Here is a 26,766-nt window from a genome sequence, read left to right as displayed (position 1 = left end):
GCAAGTAGAGTTAGTACATTTTACTTAATGTGCCACTACAGAAAACATGTAATTCACATATTCTACTTGAACAGACCACAGCTGATCCTATCTTAGTACTAATGACTAGTTGAGCAAATGCCAGACCTACTTGATTAGGAAGGTATTTTAGATAAGTTCTTTGATGTCATACTCTAATACAAACTTAAGATATAAGACTCTAAAGAATGTCAGAAAATTCTTTTTCATTTGATGCTACTCTTAATGCTTGGTTTATGTGTGCAGCCTTCTTCCTGTCACTGAAGTCAAAAAGCTTCAAACATAACCTCAGTAGTAACGTTCTTGAAGGGTCTTTGGAATAAAATCTGTCCTTGGATATGAGGGATCTGTCCTTAGGGATTTTAACATCATTTTTGCATTAATTTGTTTAGGAATGAGTAGCTGGTGGGTTTCATTGCTTTAGAGTTTTATTCTACTGTTTACCTGTAGCCTTCCATTGCTGCTATTTTTATGAATCATCTGACTGATACTTCTGCTTCCAAAAGCAATTTTTTCATACCTTGAAAGACTTCAGTGTGAACTTCATAAATTCTAGATAGCAAGTGAGAATATGAAAACAACGTGGAGTATTGGATAATGTAGATTGAGACTCATGTGGTGACTTCCTTAATTTGCATGCATGCTGTGATTTTGCATACACAGTGTGATTTTGGTTGGTGGTAAAGGTCTTCGTGGTGGAGAAGGAGGAGCCAGAGAAGGATAGTTGGTTTGTTAAAATGTAATTCCAAAAAGGCATTTTACTGTTTTGTAATCCGCTGAATAGATCAAAATCATTTTTTTCTAAAGATTTTGTTACACAGCATGGTAAAACTTTATTTTTTTTTTTATAACCTCCTGTATGAGTACATTAATTAACCAGTTAGAGTGATTATTTTTCCCTTCTCTGAAGTGGAGGATATTAGGGATCTTGACTAGAAAGCACTGGCTGATTCATTGTATTATGTCAAGGTAGTTATCACCACCAACAGATCTTGTTTGGTTAGGGAGAGTTTTGAATGTAAGATTAGAGTCGTTATGAATGTTGACTAACAGATTTAGAATTTTATTTCTGTACTTAGTAATTAATACCTACTTTACATAGTACTTGTATTTTCTGTTATTGCATCAGGACACAGCCTGTCAGAAGTTTGCGATTATAGGGTACTTTGACATAATGTTCAAGCACATGGTTATTTTTTGGAGGAAAAATACATTTTTGTCTTTATGAATTATTCCTTTGTCTTCTAGCTTTTATAGGAAGACCAAGCTTGGAGGCTTTCAAGATATGGAGTGTGTTCCTTGTGGCGATCCCCCTCCTCCCTATGAACCTCACTGTAAGTGTTTCTCACCTCTTGTTGGAGATGAATTAACTTTTTTTTTTTTTTTTTGCTTTAGAATGTTTTCTCTTTTAATGTGAGAGTGTGAGAGCTTGGCAAAAATTAGTCGTGTTAGTGAATGATTCTTTTAACAGTTTGTTTTCTTGTTAGTAAATCATTTTGTGAATACATTTAAGCAAGTGTAGCATGGTTATTAGAAGGTTCCCTTTATATGACCTGTCACCTGATGATAAACCTGTCATACCACTTGATTGAGTCCAGTCCTGATGCCCTCATGTTAATTTTAATTTCTGTTTTGTGCTAGCACAAAAAGAAAGGCAAATGTATTTGCCTTCCTCAGAGCAGCCTCAGAAGTTATTCCTAGAGTGGTCGGTAAATGAACTAAAACCTGTTTATGAGAGCTTTACTTAACATCCCCCACCAAATGGGGGAAATACCTCTGTTTCAAGACTAAACAGAAAGCATGCTTCTACAAGGAAGTAAAAATAAGTGTGTGAAAGTAAGTTTTTCCCACTTAACACCGAAGGTGTTGTTTATTTTGGTAATTAATATATTTTGATAGTTAAAATATTTAAGATTACATTAACTGAGGTTAAATAAAGACAAGCCATTAGGTGTATGGGGCAAGCTCTGAATTATCAGCAGGCGAAGTTCTAATTTTCTACCTTTCTTATCCTTCTTTCTTTCCACTGTGAAACAGAAATACGAGTTAGCTGCACTAATATTTGTCATTACACATTAAAAGGAAAAACTTAAATGTCCTGTTTCAATGAATTAATTGTCCTGTGAGGTGTGTGGCAAATTTTTATTTGCTTAAGAACATTACCAAAAGAACACAAAGGCTCGCAGCCCCCTGCCTGCACTAAAGGTTTGTGTTAAATCTGAGGCATGGATGAAGTCCTTTCAGCACTAGGAGCAGTTGATTATTACCCAGCTAGCTATAAATCTGAGTACTTGCTTTTATCTTCTTTCTTTCTGCAGACGTTTTAAAACAGATCTGGTTTAAATATTTACTCATGAAAAAATGAGTTTGTGAGTTGCTAAAGGCAAAGTTGAAAGGGTTCTATAATGAGCAAGTAAAGAGTATTAGAGGCCAGGAGAATTGCTATCACCTTTGTGTAAACTTTAAAGGGGAGGCAATGACTTATGTGTATTTTGGGATGTCAGAAATTTAAATACACAGTGATAGTTATACTTTAATTTGCTTAGTTCAGGTAAATAAACTGTAAATACCAATCCCATACATGGGGTAGCTTCTAAACATTAGATTAGAAATGAAAGCATGTTTTTAAATTACTATTTATATTTCCTTTCTAAACCGAAGATGTTTTGCTCAGCAGTAGACATTAAGTTTCAGCTGAATGACAGAAAAGGAGTAATTTTGAACTGGGAAGTAGAGTGAAAACCCAGTCAATCACAGGTGTAACTTCTGAAATCTAGGCAGTATAGTTTGTCCAAAACTGGTGTCTGCGCAGCAGAGAAACAGTGATGTAGATGTGGTTTGATGCTTTCTTTTCTCAGCGCGATTCAGGCTTGCAGAGTTCTCCCTCCTGCCTGTTCAGGCCAGTGTTGTGCTGTCCCACTGATTACTCTGAAACTGTTCATGAAATTGCTCAGTAAACTAGACTGAATATTTAATAATATTAAAAAAAAAAAAAAAACCTACCTTCACTACCTTCTTAAAGTTATTTTTAAATCTAATAAGTTTGTTAAACCTAAAACACATGTGCTGGCAAACTGAAGGAGAGATGTATGAAAGGCTGCAGTAAGGAGCAGAAGATTTTCCAAAGATATTACTTGCTTTGAGCAAGCATTATGTTTTCAGCTAATCTGTAGTAGTGAATAGGCAAAAAAAACATAATGAGCCATACCCTCTGTGTATCCCCCTCCTCCTCCCTTTTAGTCATAAGAGGATGGCAGATGATTGCATTGTTTTAATTTTAATCATCTTAACTTGGCTCTGTCAACTACTCCTACAAGTGTTTCCTGTTGTTTTGTTCAGTTCAAAACAAACCACTAGATCAGGCTGCCCAGGGCCTTGTCCAGAGTGGCCTTGAACAGCTCCAGGGATGAGGCATCCACAGCTTCTCTCGGCAACCTGTTCCTCACCACCCTCTGAGTGAAGCATTTCCTCCTAACATCTAGTCATTTTAGTTTAAAACCATTCCCCTTTGTCCTATCAGTATCTGTCTGAGAAAAAGCTCTATCCATCTTTTTATAAGCCCCCTTTAAAGGATGCAATGAGGTCTCCTAGGATCCTTCTCTTATCCAGGCTGAACATCCCCAGCTTTCTCAGCCTTTCTTCACGGGAGAGGTGCTCCAGCCCTCTGACCTCATGGCCCTCCTCTAGATCCACTGTAACAGCCCCACATCCTTCTGGTGCTGGGGCCCCAGCCCTGGACGCAGCACTCCAGGTGGGGCCTCACCAGGGCAGAGCAGAGGGGCACAATCCCCTCCCTCCACCTGCTGCCCACCCCTCTGTTGGTGCAGCCCAGGACGCAGTTGGCCTTCTGGGCTGCAGGCACGCACTGCTGGCTCGTGTTGGGCCCTCAAGTCCTTCTCCACAGGGCTGCTCTCACCCAGTCTGTGCTCATATCTGGAATTGTCCTGACCCAGGTGCAGCACCTTGCATTTGAACTTGTTGAACCTCTTTAGGTTCACACAGGCCCACTTCTCAAGCCAGGTCCCTCTGGATGGCATCCCTTCCTTTGGTGTTATCAACTGCACCACTCAGCTTGGTGTCATCTGCAAACTTGCTGAGGGTGCACTCAATCCCACTGTCTGTCACTAATAAAGACACTAAACAGCATTGGTCCCAGGACAGACCCCTGAAGGACGCCACTCATTACCAGCCTCCACCTGGACATAGAGCCATTGACCACAACTCTCTGGGTGTGACCTTCAAGCCAATTCCTTATCCACTGAATGGTCCACCCATCAAGTCCATCTCTCTCCAGTCTGGAGATCAGGATGTCATGTGGGACAGTGTCAAAGGCCTTGCAGAAGTCCAGGTAGGTGACACTGGTCAGTCTTCCCTTGTTGATGGATGCAGTCACTCCATCACAGAAGGCCTCTAGATTGGCCAGGCACCATTTGCCCTTGGTGAAGCCATGCTGGCTGTGTCAGATCACCTCCTTGTCCTGCATGTTCCCTTGACATTGCTTCCAGAAGGATCTGTTCTGTGACCCTTTGAGGCACAGAGGTGGGGCTCACCAATCTGTAGTTCCCTTGGGTTCTCATTTCTACCCTTTTAAAAACTGGAAGTGCTGTTTCCCTTTTTCCAGTCACCAGGGACTTCACCTGACTGCCAGGGCTTTTCAACTATGATGGGGAGAGGCTTGGCAGCTCCATCAGACAGTTCCCTCAGGACCCTGGGATGCACGGCATCGGGCCCCACAGACTTGTACCTGTTGAGTTCCAGGTGGTCTCAGACCTGCTCTTTGCTTACAGTGGGAGGGACTTTGCTCCCCCAGCCACCACCTAGAGGTTCAGGAACTTGAGAGACATAGAAAGCCTGATTGGCAGTGAAGACTGAGGCAAAGAACCTGTTCAGTACCTCAGCCTTCTCCACATCTGTCCTTACCAGTTCTCCCTTCTCGTCTGTCAGAGGGGGGTGAACTCTGTTGGCTTTTCTTTTCTGAGCAACGTACTTGTAGAATACGTTCTCGTTGTTTGCATCCCATGCCAAGTTCGGTTCAGTCTGTCCCTGGGCTTTCCTGACCCCATCCCTGCACACCCGGACAGCATCCCTGTGCTCTTCCCAGGCCACACGTCCCTGCTTCCACTGCCTGTGCGTTTCCTTCTTGTGCCTCTGATATAAAAAGTATGTCCAACCTAAGTCAGTTCTTACTCAGTTTTTCAGGATTTCTTCTGCTATTCTTCATGGCATAAAACAAGGAGCACTGGTGAGCTTGGGTTAGCAGGAGCGGGGGCGGGATACCATTCCACGTGGAGCTTGAGAAGCTCGCCTCTACATGTTCCAGGAAATAAATGCATTCTTTGCTTCAATGAAGCAGAAATGTTTTGTTGAATAAATCACAGCAGTGGAAATATCTGCAGTTTGATGGTAACATCATGTGCGTTTGAAATAATCCTGTACTCAGATAAAAATATGCTACTATTTTTGTCATGAGCCGCGTCTTGTGATATTGATTTCAGTGATAGTAGATTCAAATATAAAGAATATCTCCAATAGCAATTTCAAACTTGAAAAAAAAAGTTTTATTAAGATGAAGAATAAAAGTAAGGATCATGCGTCATTGAGACAATGCATATAGCAGATCGTAGTGAAAACATTACATTCTTATATTAGGCACTTGTATTTCATCTACGTTAAATTTTCTTTTTTTAAGGACCTGTACAACATTTTGAGCACTTCCACTAAGGTTGAAAAGCTCCCTTCACAGTTTTCTCCTACAGATTTTTTCATTTTTTTTCCTGAGATTACAGAATAATCTCTTCTGAGAATTAATCATAGGTGTCCAAACTGCAGCTGAATCCCACTCTTTCATTGTTTCAATAATGAAAGATACTATTTAAGGGATAAAATCGGATAGCATTTCCTTCTTCCTGGTGTTAAACATAGCTAATATAATAAAAGTAAGATTTGGTATAAATCTTACTTGAATTTACAAGATTAGGATCTGTGATTCTGTAAACTTTCACATGGATGTAATGGATCTTTGGGATGTACTAGGACTACTTCAGAGCAAAGTAGCTCAGCACAGAAGACAGAAAGTTAGAAGTTACATTCTGCAGGAGAATATTGTAGGGTGGCAAAATGCATGATAAATTAATGGGAGTAGCTGGAAGCTTGCTGGCTACATGTATGTATTTATTCTATAAAATGCTTTTGCTAGTGGTTAAAAAAAAATCCAGGGAAGTAGAGACAGTGGGAATTTTTCTTATGTTAAAGAAATAACATAAATATAGCATTTTATCTTGAGTAACTTTTGGATGACATTCAATTCCACGCTAGCTCTTCTATTTACGTAGTGGAATTTTCATTTTGTCATATCGTTCTTTTCTATGTTTACAGAATACTGTGATTTGAAAGGTGTGGGACTCCAGATAACATTTTGCCAACTATTAAGTTTTTCTTTAACTCTTGTTTGGTTGCTTTATATAGTGAACTTTATTTTACTAATGCAAAGCAGCTTTTGGAGGTGGGCATTATCATGTGCATGGTAGGAAATCAGCATCTGAAAGTATGTAACAAGTAAAACCAATCTTAATTATTTGGTTCTATTTCAACATGTATGTCCATTGTATTTCAGTGGTTTTGGGGTGACATATAGCATCTCCTCATAATCCTCTTGTCCGTGTTGGACACTGTGATAGATAGAAAGCAGCTGGAATGTTGTATAAGCCTTTCACAAAAGTCATAAGGACTGACAGCTAATTTAAGTAAAGCTAATAGCATCACTAGCTTATAAATATCAGTACTCTTTTATTACAGAGACATTAGCTTTCCATTATCTCATAACTGAATTGTATACTTTTGTAAAAATGTAACAAGTCCGTCTGATATTTTCCATATGTGACCTGATGGTAGGGTGACTTATCTTCAGGAAGTCTGAAACAAATTTGACTAGGTGTTTCAGAAAGATGAGAATTGCTCTTCATGTCTTATAAAGTTTTATTACAGTGTTATTTCTTTCACTCATCATTGATCAAAGGGAGTTAACCTAGAGAGCCTAAATGCTTTAATTTTCTTGGCATTAATTTTTGCAACGGTTCTGACCCACTGGGGAAAGATTCACATCATACAACTTAGTCAAACAGCTCCTTTTCCTATCTTCAGTTTGCTTTGCACACTGGGTGTTCCTCCCGAAACAACAAGCTGTAAACCAAGAGGAGGCAGATTTTGCCTTCTAGTAACAGAGGCATTGCCACCAAAATCAGTTACAGTAGTTCTGAAACAGTTAATGGAGGGGAAAATGTAGGTTCATATCATGATTTTATCACTTTCCAAAACTTTCTCCTTGCCTAGATCAGATAATAGCTTTTTTTTTTTTTTTTTGCATATACATTCCCAGCCTATTTTTGGTAACTTATGTTGTTTGTACCTTTCATTTCTGTGCCTCTATCTATAGAAGTACTTCACTGTGTAGATATTTATCACTAAGCAGGTACTACAGGTAATAGACAGACACCTGGACAGAAATAGAAGTTTCCCTCACTTATATCCACCATCTACTCCTTGAGGGGGGAGGAGGAATTAAAAAAGGTGAGGAGAATTTTCATGGGAAAAAAAGAATTTCCCATAGAAAAAAAATTTATGTGAAAACACTGAAATGACATTGCATTTTTTAAATACCTAAGAAAGCATCCCATGTTGCTTTGCAAAGTGATACCAGCCTGGATTTGTGGATTCCTGTGATAAGCTGGAGGATTTAGGAAACCCTGTCAAGGAACTACAACTCCCAAATACAGCAGAATTTCTGTGTAGCTAGGCAGAGAGTTTACCAAGGAATCAGAACTTGAAAGCCCACATTTCCAGACAGTCTAAGCTGTTTGACTTTTGTCCACTTTCTTGCACACTACCCTTGAACATTTTGTTCCATGCAGTTCTGTCTTTACAAAGGAAAACCTGTTTTATCAGAAGGACTTCCAATCAGCTGTAATACAGCTCAGTGCTGTAAAGCTGTAGGTGTGAAAGCTGTTCTGATGACTTATTTCCCATACTAGTTAGTAACTTCAGTAGAACAGATGTATTTAATACATCATTTCTGCTGTTATGAGAGCTCTATATGGTAGGACAGTGACCTGAAGAATTTCAGCAGTTCTAATAAGTGTTTGAAATTTTCTGATTTTCATTGAAGCTCTTGCTATCTGGCTTGATAGTAGTCAGTCACTTATTTAATTTATTTTATTTTAGTGCTTGCTACCTCAAGCCTGACTTAAATTTCTTTTCACATGTGAAATTTTATTTAGGATGGAATTTAGGGTGCTCTTAATAGGGGCCTAATTGGAAGAGACAGATCTCAATCTGTATCATAGTCCATCAAAGACACAATGGAATCGGAGTTTAAGGAGGTACCCATGTTGTTCTCTGTACTCCTCAGTAGTCATCCAAAAATTTTTGCTGCATTGAGCAGTTTTGTGCCCTGATGGCACTGAAGCTATCAGGATCTACAAACAGAAAAGTCTCTCACCCATCTCAAGACCATCTGATCTACTGTGTATTCTGATGCCAAACTTGGCAAATCAGGTTGTAATATTTTTCTATGCTGGAAATCCTTTTCTCTGTAACTTTGAGTTCAGAATATAACTCTCAAGCCTCAAAAAGTCCAGGATTCTTTCCTTATTGCATTGACTGAATGTGTAATCACTTCTTATATTGTAAGTAGGTTCCCAGCATTGTATATGCAGCATGGACAGTGCAATGCTTAGCATTGCAGGATCTGTCTTTTCTGTGATCCTAGTTACAAGCTTTTATCAAATGAATGGTCCAAATATAGCTCAGTTGTTCTAAGAACTTATGACTTATCTTTGCTGCTTGGATATGCTAATGAAAGTTTACCAATAACACTGTTCTTTTCTTGAATGGAAATTAGTTCAAATAAAGTTAAGAGATTCAATTGGATTCTTAAAGTAAAGCTGCAAGTTAGTGAATGATTAATTTCCATTTAAATGATTTTTCTGACTAATCAGCCCAGCTTTCTTCCCTGCTTCCTGCTTGTGTGAAGTACAGGTGACTGGGTCAGACTTTCTATTTCAATTATTCTGCTCTTTAATCTCAAATAATGGGCAGTCCCCTGTTCTGCTTCTCACTACCTTTGTCCTACCGGATGCAGTAAGACTGATCATAGTAAGTAGGTCTGTTAGTAATATTCATCAGAAGTTTAGGGGGAAAAAAAAAAGATGAGTAAGGCTGCGTAAAGGGTATGTAAATATTAGCAAAAATGAATGCATATCAAAAAAAAAAAAGAAAAAAACACATAAGGAGCTTACCCCATCTATTTTTTTCTTAAGAAGAAAAAATGTGGTCAACAGGAAGGAAAGTATGATGCAATTCATGGTTTTCCAGAAACTTGTGTATGAATGATAGGATGGAAGTTTAAGGGGAGCATTAGGAATACATTCTAAAGTAAGAGTTATTGAACTGGAAAAGTTCAATGCATTAAGAGTAATCCTGCACATTAGGGAACAAATCAGTATAAAAAAAAAACACGAAAAGACAATTCTCTCATATTAGCTGGTATGGTTTTATATCATTTTCATTCAGAAAATGATCTTTTTCTCTTTCTTTTATTGTAATTGCATCTGTAGTTCTCTAAAAATATTTTCTGAGGATTTTTAAAAAGACAAAACGCCATTGAGATAAAAACAAATGTTTCTGTGGCATATGCAAGATCAAGGTATGGTTTGCTAACATAGACTTCGCAATAACAAGGCAAAGCTAAGTAAAATTTAGATTTAACACATACAGCTTGGTAATATTTATTTCTGGAGGTGCTACAAAAGGATGTGTTTTGGCTCCCCCTTTTATTTGTTTCATTTTTGAAGGAAATTGTTAAATTTTTCCATTTATTACATATAATAGCTTTGTGTTTTTTCTTTAAGGAAAATGTTATTTGTTAAATTGTTTTCACACACGATCCATCTAACATCCTTAATTGTGACATTGTGAAAATTTATTTTGGTCAAAATGTAGATGGAAACTTTCACAGTGAACAGAGGGTTTTGAATGTGAAATCTGTCTGATCATAAGGAGATCTACTTAATGGAAGAAGGAAGCCCAAATTGAAGCACAGACGGTGAATACCATCCATCTTTAAGTAAATAAGCAATATCATAAGCTCACTTTGTCCTGGCAAAAGTAAAAGTTATGCTTTTTATGTCTGGTAATAACACTCCTTCATTTTACCTGGGGGCAGTCATGCATATACACTTCATGCAAAATGCTGTTGATGCTAGTAAGTGATTAAAAAAAGAAGTAGAACACTCTTTATCTTAATATGCCAATTAAGATATTTGTATTTTTTCAAGATTCAGAGTTTACTGTCTATCTGATGGCACAGACCTGTGAAGATCACTAGTATAGGCAGCTGAAGAATGCCTTAGGTCTTCCAACAAAACAACAAAAAACACTTACTAGGTCTTTCCTGTTTTTTTACTTTGTGTAAGATTGTGATGCACCACAGATGGGCTGCTGGAAGTTTTCCTCTTCCAGAATTGGTGGGCTTATGTCCCACCCATATGTGCTGATTGACCCTTACAGATGTCCCTGAGACTGTAAGAGGCTATAGATAGGAAAGGAATTGGTTTCTTGCTGACAGCCAAACGTTATCTGTCATTCTACATCTGTATCAGTTAAGTTCTGAATTCACTTGGATTTGGCTGAACTGGGTTTGTTGGCTGAACACCTGTCAGAGTGTTTGCTGGTTATCATCAAGTGTATGGATCGTTTCTTTAATGCACACATCATACTGTGAAAGAATTTTCCTTCCTGGCAGTTTGACATTCTGGGGGGAAGCATTTTCCTCCTTCTTTAGAGTATTTTATGAGGAATGTTATTAGTTCACATGTGTGTTTTGTCATTTTAGTTTGTGATTGTCATTGATAATAAGCTAAAAATGAAGATTGTCAGAGTTTCAAAGCCTTATCTTCCCTTAAATCTGCCATTCATTTCAACCAGTGAGCTATCTTCATCCCAAATGAATATATTGTACTGAAATGGATTCTTTCTGCTGATTAATCCAATACAGCTCAGAATTATAATCTGGATGAACTCCTTCCTCAAGAACTGGGTACAGTTCTATGCACTTAAGGTCATGTTTCTGAGAACAGAGAATTTGTCTTTAATTGATTTTAGTACTTAAATGTTTGAAATGTACTGAAGGTGTTGTCAGTGGCCCATAAGAGCAGCGGTTGTTTTTTCTGTCTGCTAAAAATAATTTCAGAGTAGGAGTAGTAGGTTAAAGTATTACTGCACACCTCATATTTTAAAGATCTAACTTAAGGAACATAAAATTAGAATTATATCTTCTTCAGTTTGGTTTCCTAAGTGAACACAGTATACACAGTAATTTTGTCATGTATTATTCCTTTTAAAAACTCTTGGCCCTGATGACTAATATCTGTCCATCCTGACAGAGTAACAGAGACCTCAAATGAGGAATTTTCTGTTTTTACAAGAACAGATGATCTAATAGCGCACAGGGAGCTGCATAAGTGCCTATACTGAGAAGGTTGTAGCATAAGTTCATACCACATTCTTCAACAGCAGAATATCTACGGAAAGGAAACCAATGTTTAAAAAAAAAAAAATGGCAGTTTCTGGACCTCTTGAAAATACTTATTTGTTATGGTCATGGAGGGAAAAGGGAAAATTTGAAGACTACAAGTTTGAAACCTTAATTTTTATATTAGAGTAGATTTTTTATTATCTACCCTGATGTAGGTTACTGTTAGTAGAAAGCAGTTAGCAATTTAATCATTAAATGATTTTTGGAGTGAATGAAGGCAATATTGTATGATTTCCATTTGTACAATGTAAATCACTTTAAACTAAGAGTGGAATAATGTTTTGCAACACTATTTGTTCATAATCTGTGAAAATGTAATATATACATTATGAGCATAATCCAGTAAAGTTTTAAGCAGATTGTTTAAAGTTGAGTTTATATTGGACCAAGCTGAATTGCACTGAAAGGCATTGGCTTTGTAGTTGCAGCATGAAAATTTCACTAATTATGCGTAATCCCGTTTTATCTGCTAAAGTATGTATTAATATACTTAAGAGCACAGAATTCCAATGTAAATCTCTTTGAGCATACATACCTCATTGCTTTCTGTAGGATGATGAAAAATATATAGCTTGAGATTAAAATGGAAATGTCAGCGTATGATTTTAAAATAAATTGAATCACATTCTGTTTAGTTAATTAATTCACATCACAAGCTCATTCATCTGTTAATAGAAGTTTACATAAGTGGTGCTCATCTGGCATTCAGAAGGTTATATTGAATCAATACATGGTAACGTATAGGGCAGAATCCCAGAATTTTTATCTTTGTTCTAACTCACAGCTGGCAACCCTGCCTGCTAATCCCAGTGGAAGCTTCAGTTTGAAATACAAAACTGCTTTTGAACTTGTGTATCCCTCCCCACAGATGTCTGGGGCCTTGATGATGTGTTCCTTTCATGATTCCTTTTAAATCGGGGACTGAAGTGTTGCATGAAGAGTTAAGTTAGGGTTTCATTGCCTGATAATGCGATGAACCCTTGAAATATGCTTTTTATATTTTATATAACAGAAGCAAATTGAGAGTGACCAAAATATTTGGTTTTGCATGTTTTTGTGTAGCTCTTGTAGAGAGCTGTTTTTTTTATTAGGTTAAAAAATTCCTTAGGCTGTAGATGATGAGCTTTGTAGTTGCAATATTCACTTCTAGTCTGTTCACATAAAATAAGAACAAGCAGTTTGCAAGCATATTTAGTTTTGTTCCTAGACACTGTTAAGTACAGTTACAAAACAAAATTCTCATCTTAACTGCAGAGTATGAGAATTTCAATATGTTTTTTCAAACCAGTTTACCATACTTTTGTTTCTAGTAGTAACTTGTGCAACCTTTCATCTTATGAGTCAATCCTATAATTAGTATCCTTCTTTGCCAGAGGCATACGGAATGTTTGTTTTAGGTACAGAATGTCTGCAAGAAATTTAACTTAATCATTACTTTTTAATGTAAGAGCTGGTTAGCTCAATTACACTAGATTAAAGTGAACTTGAAATTCCTGAGTTACAGAGAAGGGGCTAATCGTTGACCTGTACTGAATAAGTACTATTTCATTTTTTCTTGTGTACTTACTAATGTAGCTAGCCCTTTAGTTCAATCTTACAGTGGCTAAAAGTAATTCTCTTTTCATTGCATAGAGGGGGTTTGCAAGGTTCTTATTTAACATGGAAACTTAGGTTGATCAAAATTATTGCAGTGTTACATGCATTGTGGTAGAGCTGAATTTTTTTTTTCAATTAATTTTTACTTCGTTGTGTTTGAAGATAATCTGAAAAAATAAGTAGCAGTTACAGCTTTCTGGTAACTTTTCATTGGACTTTCTGTCATTTTTCTAATTACAGAAACATCTTTACTTTAAATGTATTAATTGAATATCATGCTTTTAAGCTATATTCAGACTGAAAATCTTAGTTTCATTTTATTTTACGTAATGACCCTAGCTAATTCTGGAAATGGTTGCATTAACACCACTTCAACAGCACCGAGCTTTGGCGCCTTCCATGTAAACACTGCGGGTTGCTGTGGCTTTTGGGTACACAGCTTTGAAATTGTGACTGATGTGAACATAAAATACTGTTAAACAAATGCATGTTTGTTGTTTCTTTTATCCTGGTTTGTGCTGGTAGATACTATTGGCTATGTTGCTTGGCTCCAAAATGTGTAGGCTGTTTCTCCTACAGTTTGTTTTGTTTTTTAAGTGGAAAATAAGGAACCCATCTAGGCTGAAATTTTCAATAATGCCAACCATCCATTAAGAAAATCATTGAAAAGCGTAACAGCACTGAAGTATCACTCCAGAGGAAATGAATGGCCCGGAGGACTGGAATGTATTGGAAATAGTGTAAGATGCAATAGCCTTAAAACAAGAGTCATGCACTAAGAGCATTAACAGTGATGATTCATTATAAACTAACACCTCATGAGCTGAAAATGAACTAGTAGAAGAAGGCTCTAGTGTATGCTTACCGATCACTTGCTGATTCCAGTTGTTCTCTGCTTTGCTCCCCTTTAACTTTTCTGGTGGTAGGCCTCACACGTTCTTACTGTTTTTGGTTTACTTCTGCTAAAGCAGTGCCCTGCCAACCAACTCTTTTACAAAGATGGTAGAGCAGTCCTATGTGTTATTTTGGGCAGTGATGTGTGCCTTTTTCTGAGGTGTAGGCTGTAACTATTTCTTAAAAAGAGACTGTCTCTTTCTTAAGTAAAAGGTTGCATCCACCAGTTTTAATAATGTTTCATTTAAGTCCAGTATTAAAAATGAACATGCATGCTACTGAATGTACATATATTTATAGCTACCATATCTGTATGTAAAAATTTAGGATGGACTCATGCACCCTAGGCATATAAAATCTCATGCTTAACACTGAACTTGTCAGTCCCATCTCCCACTGATAATCAGTGGAGAGACTTAAGTACCTCAAGAGTTCAGGCAAGCCAGTTAAGGTAAGATGCCATAACTAACACTAAGTAGTCCTTCAAGCCTGTGGTTCCGTGAAGTCATTTCAGGCAAACCACTTCTCTGGAGATTTCTATTTCTAGCTGTGTTTTATAAAGAGAGACTAAGGTGAGTAGCTCTGACTTTATCTATAGATGTTTAGACTTCTGAAGTTAGAGGGTGTTTTGTTTTGTTTTCAGTGAGTTGCCAATATCAAGCTAGAGGAAACTGCAAATTCCACTTTGAGTGATTGTATCCATCTGATCTTCTGCTGACCTTTTTAAGGAGGAAAATGAGGTTTTATAGATTACAATTTTTTCATTCTTGATACATAAGATTACTAAAAAACATAATAAAAATACTTTTCTGACTCTTTGAAATATTTCTTACAAACCAAAGTCCCCATTCTAAGAAAAGTAACCTTGACAAAGTTGGTATATGCTAGAATTAAAGGCCTCCAACCCTAATTTGGTTCCTTCGCATATAGTCACTGCTACTGGTTTTATTTACGTTATTGTATATGTTATTTCCCACTGAGCCTTTATTCATTTAAAGCACAGGCTAGGCCAAACCCTTAATTCTATGTGTGGCGTTATTCACCATACGTTATTTTATATTCCATGCAGAATTTGAGTTACTAATTACTGTTGGGCCCTTCCGTGTTTTTTTCCACAGTAAAGCGGTCATTAGAAACTTTCCGGTTGTTATTGAATTTATCTTCACAATAGAACAGTGATGTAAAATGATACAGTGTCTCTTATACAGTTAGTGAAGTGAATGAGGGAGATTAAAGCCAAAATAGTGAAATGTGTCCAAAACCCTGCACCCTTATTTGACAAACCCAGAGCAGGATGCCTCCTTCCTGAATGTGGTCATCTCTAATGGCTACCTCTGTAAGCTGGGGGCCTTAGGCTCACGCTGTATTCAGTGGTGAGAAAAGATCAAGGGAAGTGTGTGTGTGGTGGTTTTACTCAGCTGGGCAGCTGAACTCCTTCACAGCTGCTCTCTTACTCCCTCTCCTCAGAGGAAAGAGGAGAGAAAACACGATGGAAAAGGGCTCATGGGTTGAGATAAGGACAGGGACATCTCTCAGCAATTATCATCATGGGCAAAACAGACTCAGCATAGGGAGATTAATATGATTTATTGCCTATCACTGGCAGACTAAAACAGGGAGAAACTAAAAGCAAACTAAAAACACCTTCACCCCAACCACCCTCTGCTAACTCTGCTAAGTGGCGCAGGGGAGCGTGGAATAGAGACTGCAGTCAGTCCCTGAAGCTTCATCTCTGCTGCTCCTTCACGGTCACTCTCTGCTCCACCTGGGGTCCCTCCCACAAAATGCTGTCCTTCCCAAACTGTTCCTGGTCTCTTCAAGCACTGCTCCCACACGGCTCCGTCCCACGGGGTCCATCCCCCAGGAGCAAACTGCTCCAGCACGGGTCCCCCACGGGTGGGCGGCAGCTCCCCCCAGACCCCCTGCTCCTGCGTGGGCTCCTCTCCACGGGCTGCAGCTCCGGCCCGGGGCCTGCTCCTGCGGGGGCTCTCCATGGGCCGCAGCCTCCTCCAGGCCACATCCACCTGCTCCTCTGGAGGCTCCTCCACCTATGGGGGGGCTGCAGCGTGGAGATCTGCTCCATGTGGGACCCATGGGCTGCAGGGGGACAGCCTGCTCCACCAGGGGCCTCTCCACGGGCTGCAGGGGAACTGCTGCTGCCTGCCTGGAGCACCTCCAGGGCCTGCTTCTCTCTCATTTCTCACCCCTCTCTCCCAGCTGCTGTTGTGCAGTGTTTTTGTTTTGTTTTGGGTAGGGGTCCCTTTCTACAATCTGTTCTTCCAGGGACACGACCATCTCTTCTTACTGGCTCAGCTCTGGCCACCAGTTGATCCCTTCTGGAGCTGGCTCTGATCTGACATGGAACAGTTTCTGAATTCTTCTCACAGAGAATCTCTGCAGCCCTACTGCTACCAAACCCTTGCCACATAGACCCATTATGTTGTTTAGAACAAATTAGATTAACTGAACATTAAAGGAGTCTTCCCTGGTGCCTCTCACTGTGCAGAGAATGTTCAGGTGACCCACTCACATAGAGATGTTTGCTTTGATCACATGAATATCACCAACAGAGCTTGATTTTTCAAAGATAACCTTTCAGAGTGTCTTCTGTGTTGTATGACTAATTTCTATTGACTTATAAAAGGAGGGAGATGTTACATCTCAGCTTAGGTAAAATAGCAAAGTAAGGAGCTTGTATGCAGCAGCCTTTTGTTCTGTATGACTTTACTTTATCCCCAAAGCTTTAAGTGGTAAATTAAAACTGCTTTATATAAGCTATTATTATTTCTGACTTCAAAGCCACAGCTTTTTCATCTGTACTGTAGTCTTCACGTGCATGCTTTCTGTTACACAATAGTTAAGTTTCTTTGCAGTAAATAATGAAATTTACTTTGATATTTGCAGTATTAAAATAAGCTGGTGATGAATGTCCAGCTTCTACAGATGTTAAGGGTGCAAGTTATAAAATTTTGAAAATTAATATTTAATCCTATGTATTTCAGATTGCATACAAAAAAAAAGTGTTTTTATAAAATCTGGAGGTTACAAAATTGAACATAAAGTTAGAAAATATCAGTAGAGTTGGTTATGCAACCCTTAACTTCCACCATAATTTAGAATCATAATTCAGCCCAGTTGTAAGTATTATGAAATAGTCTTAATTATATCAACTCACTGTTTTCCACAGTAAAAACATATTTTTCCCCCAGTACATGAAAATGTCTAGTGGCTGTATTTCTTAAAAAAAAAAAAAAAAAAAAAAAAAAAAAAATCAGAAGTAGTTGCCTTGCCTGGAGAGCTTAACCTAAACTAGGTTCTGACATAATTCTAAACAGGAGAAACATAAGTGGTGTGCAGGCTTGAGTATGGTTTACTTGATTTTTTTTTACATTCCACAAATACATTTCACGTGAATGTTGGTTGCTCTAAGAGGGGGGCTTACTACTTCTGTTGAAGTTTTATGACTGGGCAAATTCAACTGGAGAGGTGAAGTAAGCTTTTACCCAGAACACTTAATAACTTAGTGGCTAAAACATTTCTAGGGAAGTGGCAGAGGGTGCAGCTGAACTTCAGTCTTGTGCTTCTTAGTAAAAGCTTAAGAGCCCTTTACCAAAGGGAGAAATCCAATCATTACATCTTCTTTCAAAAGCTGTATCTGAAGGGATTTACAAGCCTTGTTCATGACTTCTCCCGCATCCCTTTAATTTAATTTTAAAGTAAGGTCATAGATTTTTTGTTTTCAGCAGTTTTAAGAGATAATGGAAACCCTTCTCAGCCACTCTAGATAATTTATGGAAGAAAAAAGTTAATAATCCTCCATGTTTCCTTATAAGTAGGCTGAGTATGGTGACATCAAGCCTAACGTTACTCGGTGTGATGGCTATTGCCGTCTATTCTGTGTTTAATTTTTTCTTTAGACTATATGAGAGGTGTGTGGCCTAATCCAGGACTGCAGTTTCTTGGACAGAGACATTGAATTTAAAAATTGCAAATGTTAAGGTTAACTTCTGTATGCTTAAAACCTGTTGCAAAGGATCGAGTCCTTTGTCACTGTTCAAACTGGATGCTAGAATACACATTTCCGTATCTCTTTCAGTGCTCAAATTTATTAATCATGTCTTAGAAGTAGGCTCTTTCTACGTGGGATTTCTAACAGCTACAAGGATTTCTTTAGCATTTATGTTGGTTTTGTTCCTTGTTTTCATCTGCAGTAACAAAAATGTTAGTACATTACAGAAATTTTGAAGACTGGGCTCTAACCATCAGGTTTATGATTTCATTTTTGTACCTGGTACCAGAATTTTACTGAATTTTCACATCACTGCTGGAGCTCCAAGCATTCTGGGCTAGATGATTTAACCAATCTAGTAATCTTATTATTAAGCAAAATTAGTAATTTGCTAAGCAGAAGGTAGCTGAATACTTCTGTCTTCAATATTTAAAAACGTTTTTTGAGAAAGAAGAAATAATAAAAAAAAAAAAGGTATAGCTCTTGAAAATGTCTGCTTATTAACAATGTTTGTCAAAGTCTGTATTAATAAAGTTAGAATACAAGCCTGCATTTGTCATGCAAGTTTTTCCCATGGCTGAACCATCACAAGGAAATAATTGTGTTAGAAAAGAAATGTTAGAAATCTGATTGAAGAGGGAGACAAAAACTCTTTTATGACTAATTTACGATTCAATTCTTGCTTTACTGGTATTTATATAAATACAGACAGTATTCATTTCAGTGATTGGGGGGGTACATGCCAAGTGTATACCTACTTGTATGTTGAAATCCATACACTTTCAGCAACGTGTGCCTGGAGGAGCACGTGTCTTCCCTGGCCAGGTGCTAGCAAAGATGGGTCATAGCTACGCAGTCAGCTTTTGATCCTGCCTGTCTGGTCATGACTACAGGAAGGAGCTTTCCACTCTGTCATGTTTCAATCCATACTGAAAACCCGTCCATGCATCACTCTACAAGGTCAGCAACTGAGATCTACTTTGAACCTTTTAATACAGGTCTGTAGCCCATGTATGTGCAGTTCACAATGTTGTTATGCTTCTGATTATTGGAAGTAGATTAATCTCTGTTAGCTAAAGAAACAACCTTCAGCCATGCTAATGCTCCATGTATACATGTACATGCATGCTATTGTCATGTAACTACTGCATATATGATTACATTCCAGTGGGGATATGGTCTTCGTCTCTTCTTCCAGAAAACATGTAATGGCAGTAGTTACCCACTTGAAAATACTATATCTCTAGGCAGTGCAAACTCCTGGTCTGCTTTTGTGGATGACTTCTACAAGCGTTGTGGAACCGAAAGCCACAGAGCCTTTTCTCTCATCTTTTTATGAGTGATAGAGGAATGGCATGTTTCCAGAAGTCCATCCCCTTCTGTCACTCTGGGACATGTACATCCACAGCCTTACCATCATCTGCTCGTGTTTTCTTATGATGAAGTGTTTTAACAGATCACTACAGCAGAATTTTGTGAAAGAATAAGAATAGTCTGAAAACTAAGACTACAGGAACCTGCTTTGATGTAGGTCTTTCTAAACCAAATGCATTTGTATCAAGGAAAATAACAAGATTTCCATTCCAGCAGCAGTCACAACCCATATTCCATGGCCACTGTAGCTCTTGCAATAGAAGTCAGTGTTTTATTGCGCGTTTTTTCCAATTCTAGTTGCTTTTTAGAGTTACCAGAGAATTAATAGGAAGTTTAGAAAGGACAATGCCAAGATAAATTTAATAGTGCTCACTTAGTCATGACAATAGGAGTCACTCTGTTCTCTAAAACTCACTATTTCATGTTTTGGACAGTGATGCCCTTTGTCCAAATTGTGTTGCAGAATTGCCTCCAAAGTCTGTATAAAGCATGGTAAAGCATGCTGCGTGGCTTGGCTGTTGAGTGGCTAGCTTAGTCACAGAGAATCTATTCTTGAAGTCTGTGCAGTGCCCTGACTAGTGGTTTAAAAGAAATTGTTGTAGCAGTTTATTTGGCCAATTGTGGAAGATATTTTTTCCCTGCACATTTCACTATTTAATTTTTTTACTGTGTCCATGCAGAAGTTAAAGTTAAACATACTCCAGAATAATTTGTCGGAACCAAAAGAAACCAGCCCTCCAGTTATCTTAAGTAATACTCATTGAACTCAATAAGCTTCCCTCCTTCCTATGCAAGCAAAATTAATATTCTAACATCAGCAGTCAAGAATATCTTGGATTTCCTGAAAGAGTTGTGGATCCATCCTTTGCATCATTCACTTCTGATTCTCTTTTTCATGGCTTCTATAACTTTTCTCAGTCATGGTAACATCGGCTAGTTGAACTGTAAGCTTTAATGATGTAACTGTCCTGAACAGACTTAACTGACTCAAAAATTGCACCAGGTTATTTTAGTTCTTTAACTTGGTAGTTCTGAAGATGAAATGGGACTGTACATCCAGGGTATGAAACAGATATTTTTATCTCTATTGAAAAACCAAAGCAACTTTCATAGCTGGGGTTGATGTGGGATTGATGCAAGAACAAACTATTACAGCCCTGAGATTTTTAAGAAAAATTCCTATGCAGCAAGATTTATGTCTGAAAAATTGTGACACATCCAGGGAAAAAATTTGCACATTCCACAGGAAGAGAAAGTTTCAATCCTGCATTTTGCATGCCAATCGTATAATCAATGGTACACACCATTCAAAGTGGTATTTGTGTGAAGAGTGTTTCCCTGTGTAGTAAAAATAGCTTCTTAAGATTTGATGCGCATATTATGTGCTATCGGTTCTGCAGTAGTTGTCATTACTAAGATGTTGGCAGAGGGCTTATCCACTATTTCTTCATTTGCCTCAAATGTCAGAATTTGTGATAACTTGGAATTCAAGCAGATTTTCTGAAGTTCAGTATTTACCTATTCTAGATACCTTAGAGATTTTAAGCATTTATCCAAAAACAGCAAAACCCTTTTACTTTCCAACATCACATCAGGAGAGAGAAGTTTGTCAGAAGGGCAGTCATTAACCACTTTTGATTTAAAAGAGGAAAGATAAGCGTAAGCACTGGCATTCTCTAGTTGGATTTGAACAGGAGAATATCCTAAAATTTTATATTTTTGTTCCCAAAACATTGCTTTCCAAAACATGGAAAAGAATTTGGGTAAGCGTACAAGTTAGAAATGAAGTAGGAAAACAGGTTTTCTGCTGTGCTTGGCAGTCTCGTATGTTCTGACACAAGCATTATGTGATACTGATTTAACATGAGAACACTTGTAAAAAGTGAGAAAGAAATTGCGTTCTATGCAAAATAGGTATTAGACATCCTCAGCTGTCAGAGGCACAAAGTGAGCTACTAGAAGCAAAAGCCAGAAGAGTAATTGCTGGCACCAACATATCATATTAACAGCAATATAGTCATTGCGCCACCAGATCATGGTGACTATTTTTGGTTATAGAGGAAAGACAAAACATCTTCTCCCATTAGTAACCAGTGGTATTATGTAGGAGGGGCAGGAGGATATATAGTTCAGCAGTGATATAGTGAATATATCTCCACTTCCTCTGCTATTGTTCTTACTCTCTGATTTTTTTTTTTTCAATTTATTTGAGGGTACCAGTGACTTGAGAATTTATTGTCACATTATATTTTTAAATTGCTAGACAGTTCTCAAAGCTGTAAGTTGTAACTATAAAGCAATGCTGCTTTTGTGCCTTTGTATCATTTCAATTTAGATGACCATGGTAGGACCAAGAAAGAACATCTCTTAATTACCGAAATAAAACCCTGTTGTAGAGTTTGAGTGTGCCTTACAGACACAGCAGTGTATATTCAGTGCTGTATTTCAAATGCATGTACGCCACGTAATTTTCTACGATTTTAAACATAAAAGGCTGTCAACAATTGGAGTTCTGTAAAATAACACAGTGCAAGAGAAATGGGCTTGGAAATTAATAAATCAAATTTCAAAGATTTCAATTTATAAGCACATTTTTCAGGATTTCCAAACAAAGGATAAATACTTGAACAGTCATTTTCTCCCTTAAGGCATCTTGGTGCATTTATTAAAAAATAACAAGAACAGCAAAACAAAACAACAACAACAAAAATTGTAGGGCACCAACTTGGAATCTAAAGGCTTTAATGTCAGCAGTTTGAGTACATTTGAAAGATGTGGTTTGACATGATGAACTTTTGGGTGTAGGCCATGCACGCAAATGGCTGTCCTTTTGCAGATGTTGGGAGATTCTCTCCAGTGTTTACCACAGTCTGCAACAGTACTGTGTAATAAAGTTCCTTACCTCGTACATGAAAGATCTGCAGAAGGGATGCAGTATTTTCTTTTGTGCAGGCTCAGGGATATACTCAGGACAACTTACTTTCCATTGATGTTAATAGTAGTATGCCTTATGCATGTGTTTTACGCATATATACCTATAATACATGTAGTACCTGATTTATTTATCTGTACCTCATGTTTATATATAATGCATTCTTTTGCTTATAGGGCAGCAGAGTGGAGGACTAGGTAGAGGTATTGTGTTTTTACTTTTAAATGAACACAAATGTCTTAAACATTTTTTTTTTTAAATGAAGGAGTTTCAAGATAAGTCCCATTACCTCGTATTTTCCATGGATCGATAGCACGCATACAGATAGCCACCACAGTTCAGCTGACAGGCAGTAGCTTATTAAATTACTGTAACTTGAGGGTATATCTGAGCCCTTAATTCTTGTAAAATTAAGATGGATAATGCAAACTGGAACCAATCAGAAATCATAAAGGTTCACAAATGTTCTTTTTCCCTTTCTTGGGCAGAAATACCCATATTCCAAGAATCAAACCATATTTTAGTTTACTTTTTTAAATTATTTTCAGGCCTGATTGTAAAACATGGCACTTTGTCATGTCATTTCTATGTGGAGCTTTGATTAGCTATGTTTTATTGAGAACCCTCTTTGGGTTAACATTGACTTGATGTGGTAATAGTAGTTTCTAAAAGAAAAAAAAAAGAAAAAAAAACACACATAAAATTCCACATTATGTCCTCCTTAACTTCAGTAGTCATTTATTATATCCATGGAAGGAATGTAAAGTGCTGCATGTTCTATTTTCAAATGGTTAATCTACCATAGAAAACTCCCTTTTAGGCATGCTGATTCCAGTAGTGACTGTAGCTAATCATGGTTCTAAGGACAAAAAAAATCTGAGAAAATAAACATGAACTAAATGATAAAGGAAGTCTTTTTATGTTTTGTCCAATCTCTGGTTGCTTGGTATCATTGACTAAAAAATCAACTATTCTGTTTATTGGCAGACCTTACAGCGATACAGCTGGGATTCATATGTTCAGTATCAGCAGAGCTATTGCTATTTAACCACCTTGGATTAACAAAAACTTTAGTTGCTTTTAAGAGCCACACCTTTGCATATACAATGTACTGTTCCTTAATTAGGGGAATAATGCGTATTTCAGTTTACTCCTCAAAATGATGGAGGAGGCAGCTTGGTATTTGGGGTAATTCACATTTAGCACCAGCACATTTCCAGAATATGTTGGAACTAAAACTTAGAAAACAAAATCTTTTCCCTAAATAAAGTAAGGTTTTTGTTACTTTATTTTTGTGATGTATAATATGCACATGGTTTCAAGAACTGTAAAACAGCATGCACCTCCTCCCTCCTTTCTTAATGTATCATGTCCAATTCAGTGTTTAATTACATATTTAAAGTTAGTCATTTAATCATGTAATAGATGCAAGTACAAGTTTAAAATACACCTCCTTGCTTTACTGAAATGGGACCATTAAGTCTGTGAGCCTGAAAAGAGTTTATGAAAATGCATACATATCTGAGTAACACTGAAAGCAGAGTTCAGCAATGCCCAACGGGCCGCTTTTACAATAGCAATCCACTTCTGAAATGTTGGTCTCTGCAGGGAAGATCACTATCATTATAATTAGAGCTAAAGTACAATGGACTGCTCACAGCAGCTATTCTAAAAAGTTCTTTGAAGGTGAAGATGAGTGGTAGACATTCTCAAGAGCAGAAAATTGCTTTCTCAAGTTAAAAAAAAAAAGCCAAATAAAATAAATCTTTATGTTGCTAGATGGCTAAAAAATATATATCTTTTTTGCCATCCCATTTAAAATAAAATCATTGTATTTCCCACTTGGAGGCTGCTGATGAGCATTAAAGAAAGATATGTAATTTGCAGTTTCCCAGAGGAAAATCTGATACATAATTATACTTACAAATAGATAGATTTTGTGAGCAAACAAAGAGACAAGTATATAGCAGCTCCACCTCCAGTGATCTTGTTCAGTTTTTCCTTTCAAAATCAACAATTCTCTTTTTCTGCTAACTGAAGGTTGATTTCTAGGAACTGATTAGTGCTTTTAGGTAGGTGCATTGGAACTGATGGATAGATGGACATGAAAAATATTTGAAGGCATTCTGATAGTTTTTTATTGCCTTGTTTTTAAATACATGTCCTGACTGTCTTTAACCTTCTAAATACTCAATCAGGCAATTGTCCCAAATTGAAAACCTGGTATCAACGTACAGACCTTAATTTTCACACCAAAGCTAACAAATTTGGCAGTATTTCACTGCTTCTCACAGAATTATATACTGGCTATATATACATACCATGCAGAAATTGCTGCAATCCCTTGAAACTGTAAACTTAAAGCTACTGGTGCAAGGATCCTAGAAACTGAGTGAAAAGTTTTCTCTGTGGAAGATGGTACTGCTCCTGTCAGGGGCATTCAAGTTGTGACAAAAAGATTACAACACTGCTTGCTCTTTCTTTTAAAAAAACAATGAAGATCTGGAAAAGAGGTCATAGGGCTTAGCTCTGTAAATAATGGGAATTATAGAAGAGAAGGACAGGTAATCATTTTTAAGAAGGAAAAGTACCTGTAACCATGAATTGGAATTTTGCTCTGTTAGCTGAAATACAAATAATACACCATCTGCTGTAATAAGGAAAATTGCAAAACTGTAGTAGAAGGACAGAGCTTCAAAATCTATTTCTTTTTCATATAGAAGACACCAGCCTCTTTATTGATGAGTTTTGAGATCTGGTTTTTAATAATTCAGAAACACAGAAGGACCGAGGCTGGCAGGACCCCCTGGAGGCCCCCTGGTGCCACCCCTGCCGAAGCAGGGACCCCCAGAGCAGGCTGCCCAGGCCCACGTCCAGGCGGCTTTTGGAGCTCCCTAAGGAGGAGACCTCACAGCCTCTCTGGGGATCACTGAGCCTGGCTTCATCCTCTCTGCACCCTCAGGGATTTAGGGACACGGATGAGATCCCCCTGAGCCTCCTCTTCTCCAGGCTGAGCAGCCCCAGCTCTCTCACAGCCTTTCCTCACAGAAGAGGTGCTCCAGTCCCACAGTCTTTGTGGCCTTTCACTGGGCTCTCCAGTAGACCTGCTCAGTCCAGTTTGGCAAATGAAAAGGATGCAAAAAAGACCTGCTGTAAATTTACTTCTGATCTAAGGGTAGAACACAGTGGTACAAATCAAAGGTTAACAGAAATATATCTATAAATGCAATAACGCTTGGGTTTCTTCACATTCAAATCAAGGAATTAACAACTAAATAGTCATACTTGTGAATAATAGCAATGATCTGACGGACACAGTGGTTTTATTTTGTAATGCATGTGTATTGTTTTTTGCTTTGTTTTGTTTTAATTTTGGATTTTTTATTTCATAGGAGTTAATGTTTTCTTTGATATAAGTAGTCTGCAGACTTAGAGTTCGATGTAATGATGTTGATTTTCAAAATACCTAGCTTTTTGGCAAGCAATCTGACCATTATAACAAAGTGATATGGCATTTTAAATACTTTAATGCCCATGTTTGATGTGTGTTAAGGAAATAGCATCATTATTTCAGAAAAGTATTCCCGAGTAATACAACTCCATTGATTGCATGAAGTTAGCAAGTAAGCAAGTTCTCTCTTGCTGTGATTATATTGCAGTTAGGATAACAAACTGTTGTAGTTATGTACGACTTGATTAGTGATTTTAACATACTTTGGCAGACATTTATCTCCCAATTTAAACTTATGACTGCATAGACTATTTTTTAGGAAATTATGGTCTTTAGGTTTTAACCAAGAATTTTCTGGTGGAAATAGGCACGTTTTACTTACTTTTATAAGTTAATAAAATGTGGTTTGTGGCTTTTTAAAAATTTGCTGTCAGAGAAATACTCAAATTTTTGTTACTTTCCTCATAAAATACTGCTGAATTGATGTGGCCTTCAAAATAGATTGAAACAGATGAACTATCAAGATTAATAATCTGTTAAAAATTATTTAATTTAAAAAGACCACTTGTATTTAAGATAGCTTCAATAGTTAAGCCTGTGATACTTTTAGTATTTTTTGACTTCCCATGTAAAAGAAAATGTTTGCCAAAGCGAGAAATGCTACCTTTTTCTTTAGTAATACAGATATAAAGTAAATACGTTGAATTTTAACTAAGGGTATTATCTGTATTTTTAAAAGTTAACACTGAATTAAAAAAAAAAAAAAAAAAAAAGTTAGCACTGGTGAAATCCTTGATTTGATCCTAGAAGTGCATGGTGTCATGACATGCAACCAAGCAACATGGTACCTTTGATAGCATTCAAATTCCTGTGCCTCAACTCTCAGAAAATATCCTTTTGAA

At 37.5% G+C, this 26,766-nt stretch overlaps 1 protein-coding gene across 5 annotated transcripts in view; it reads left to right on the top strand.

The window, feature by feature from the left end:
- TNFRSF19 (TNF receptor superfamily member 19) overlaps positions 1-26,766 on the top strand; it is a 64,046-nt gene that overhangs the window by 26,223 nt on the left and 11,057 nt on the right. For all 5 annotated transcript variants that reach the window (XM_005022576.6, XM_072032672.1, XM_027469238.3 and 2 more), the window contains one exon: positions 1,267-1,352. In XM_005022576.6, coding sequence (XP_005022633.2) covers positions 1,267-1,352 — 86 coding nt within the window. The remainder of the gene's footprint in view (positions 1-1,266; positions 1,353-26,766) is intronic.

The sequence above is a fragment of the Anas platyrhynchos genome, chromosome 1, assembly GCF_047663525.1.
Source record: "Anas platyrhynchos isolate ZD024472 breed Pekin duck chromosome 1, IASCAAS_PekinDuck_T2T, whole genome shotgun sequence".
In the NCBI taxonomy this organism is placed as follows: domain Eukaryota; kingdom Metazoa; phylum Chordata; class Aves; order Anseriformes; family Anatidae; genus Anas; species Anas platyrhynchos.
This window is presented reverse-complemented; position numbering and strand designations above follow the sequence as displayed.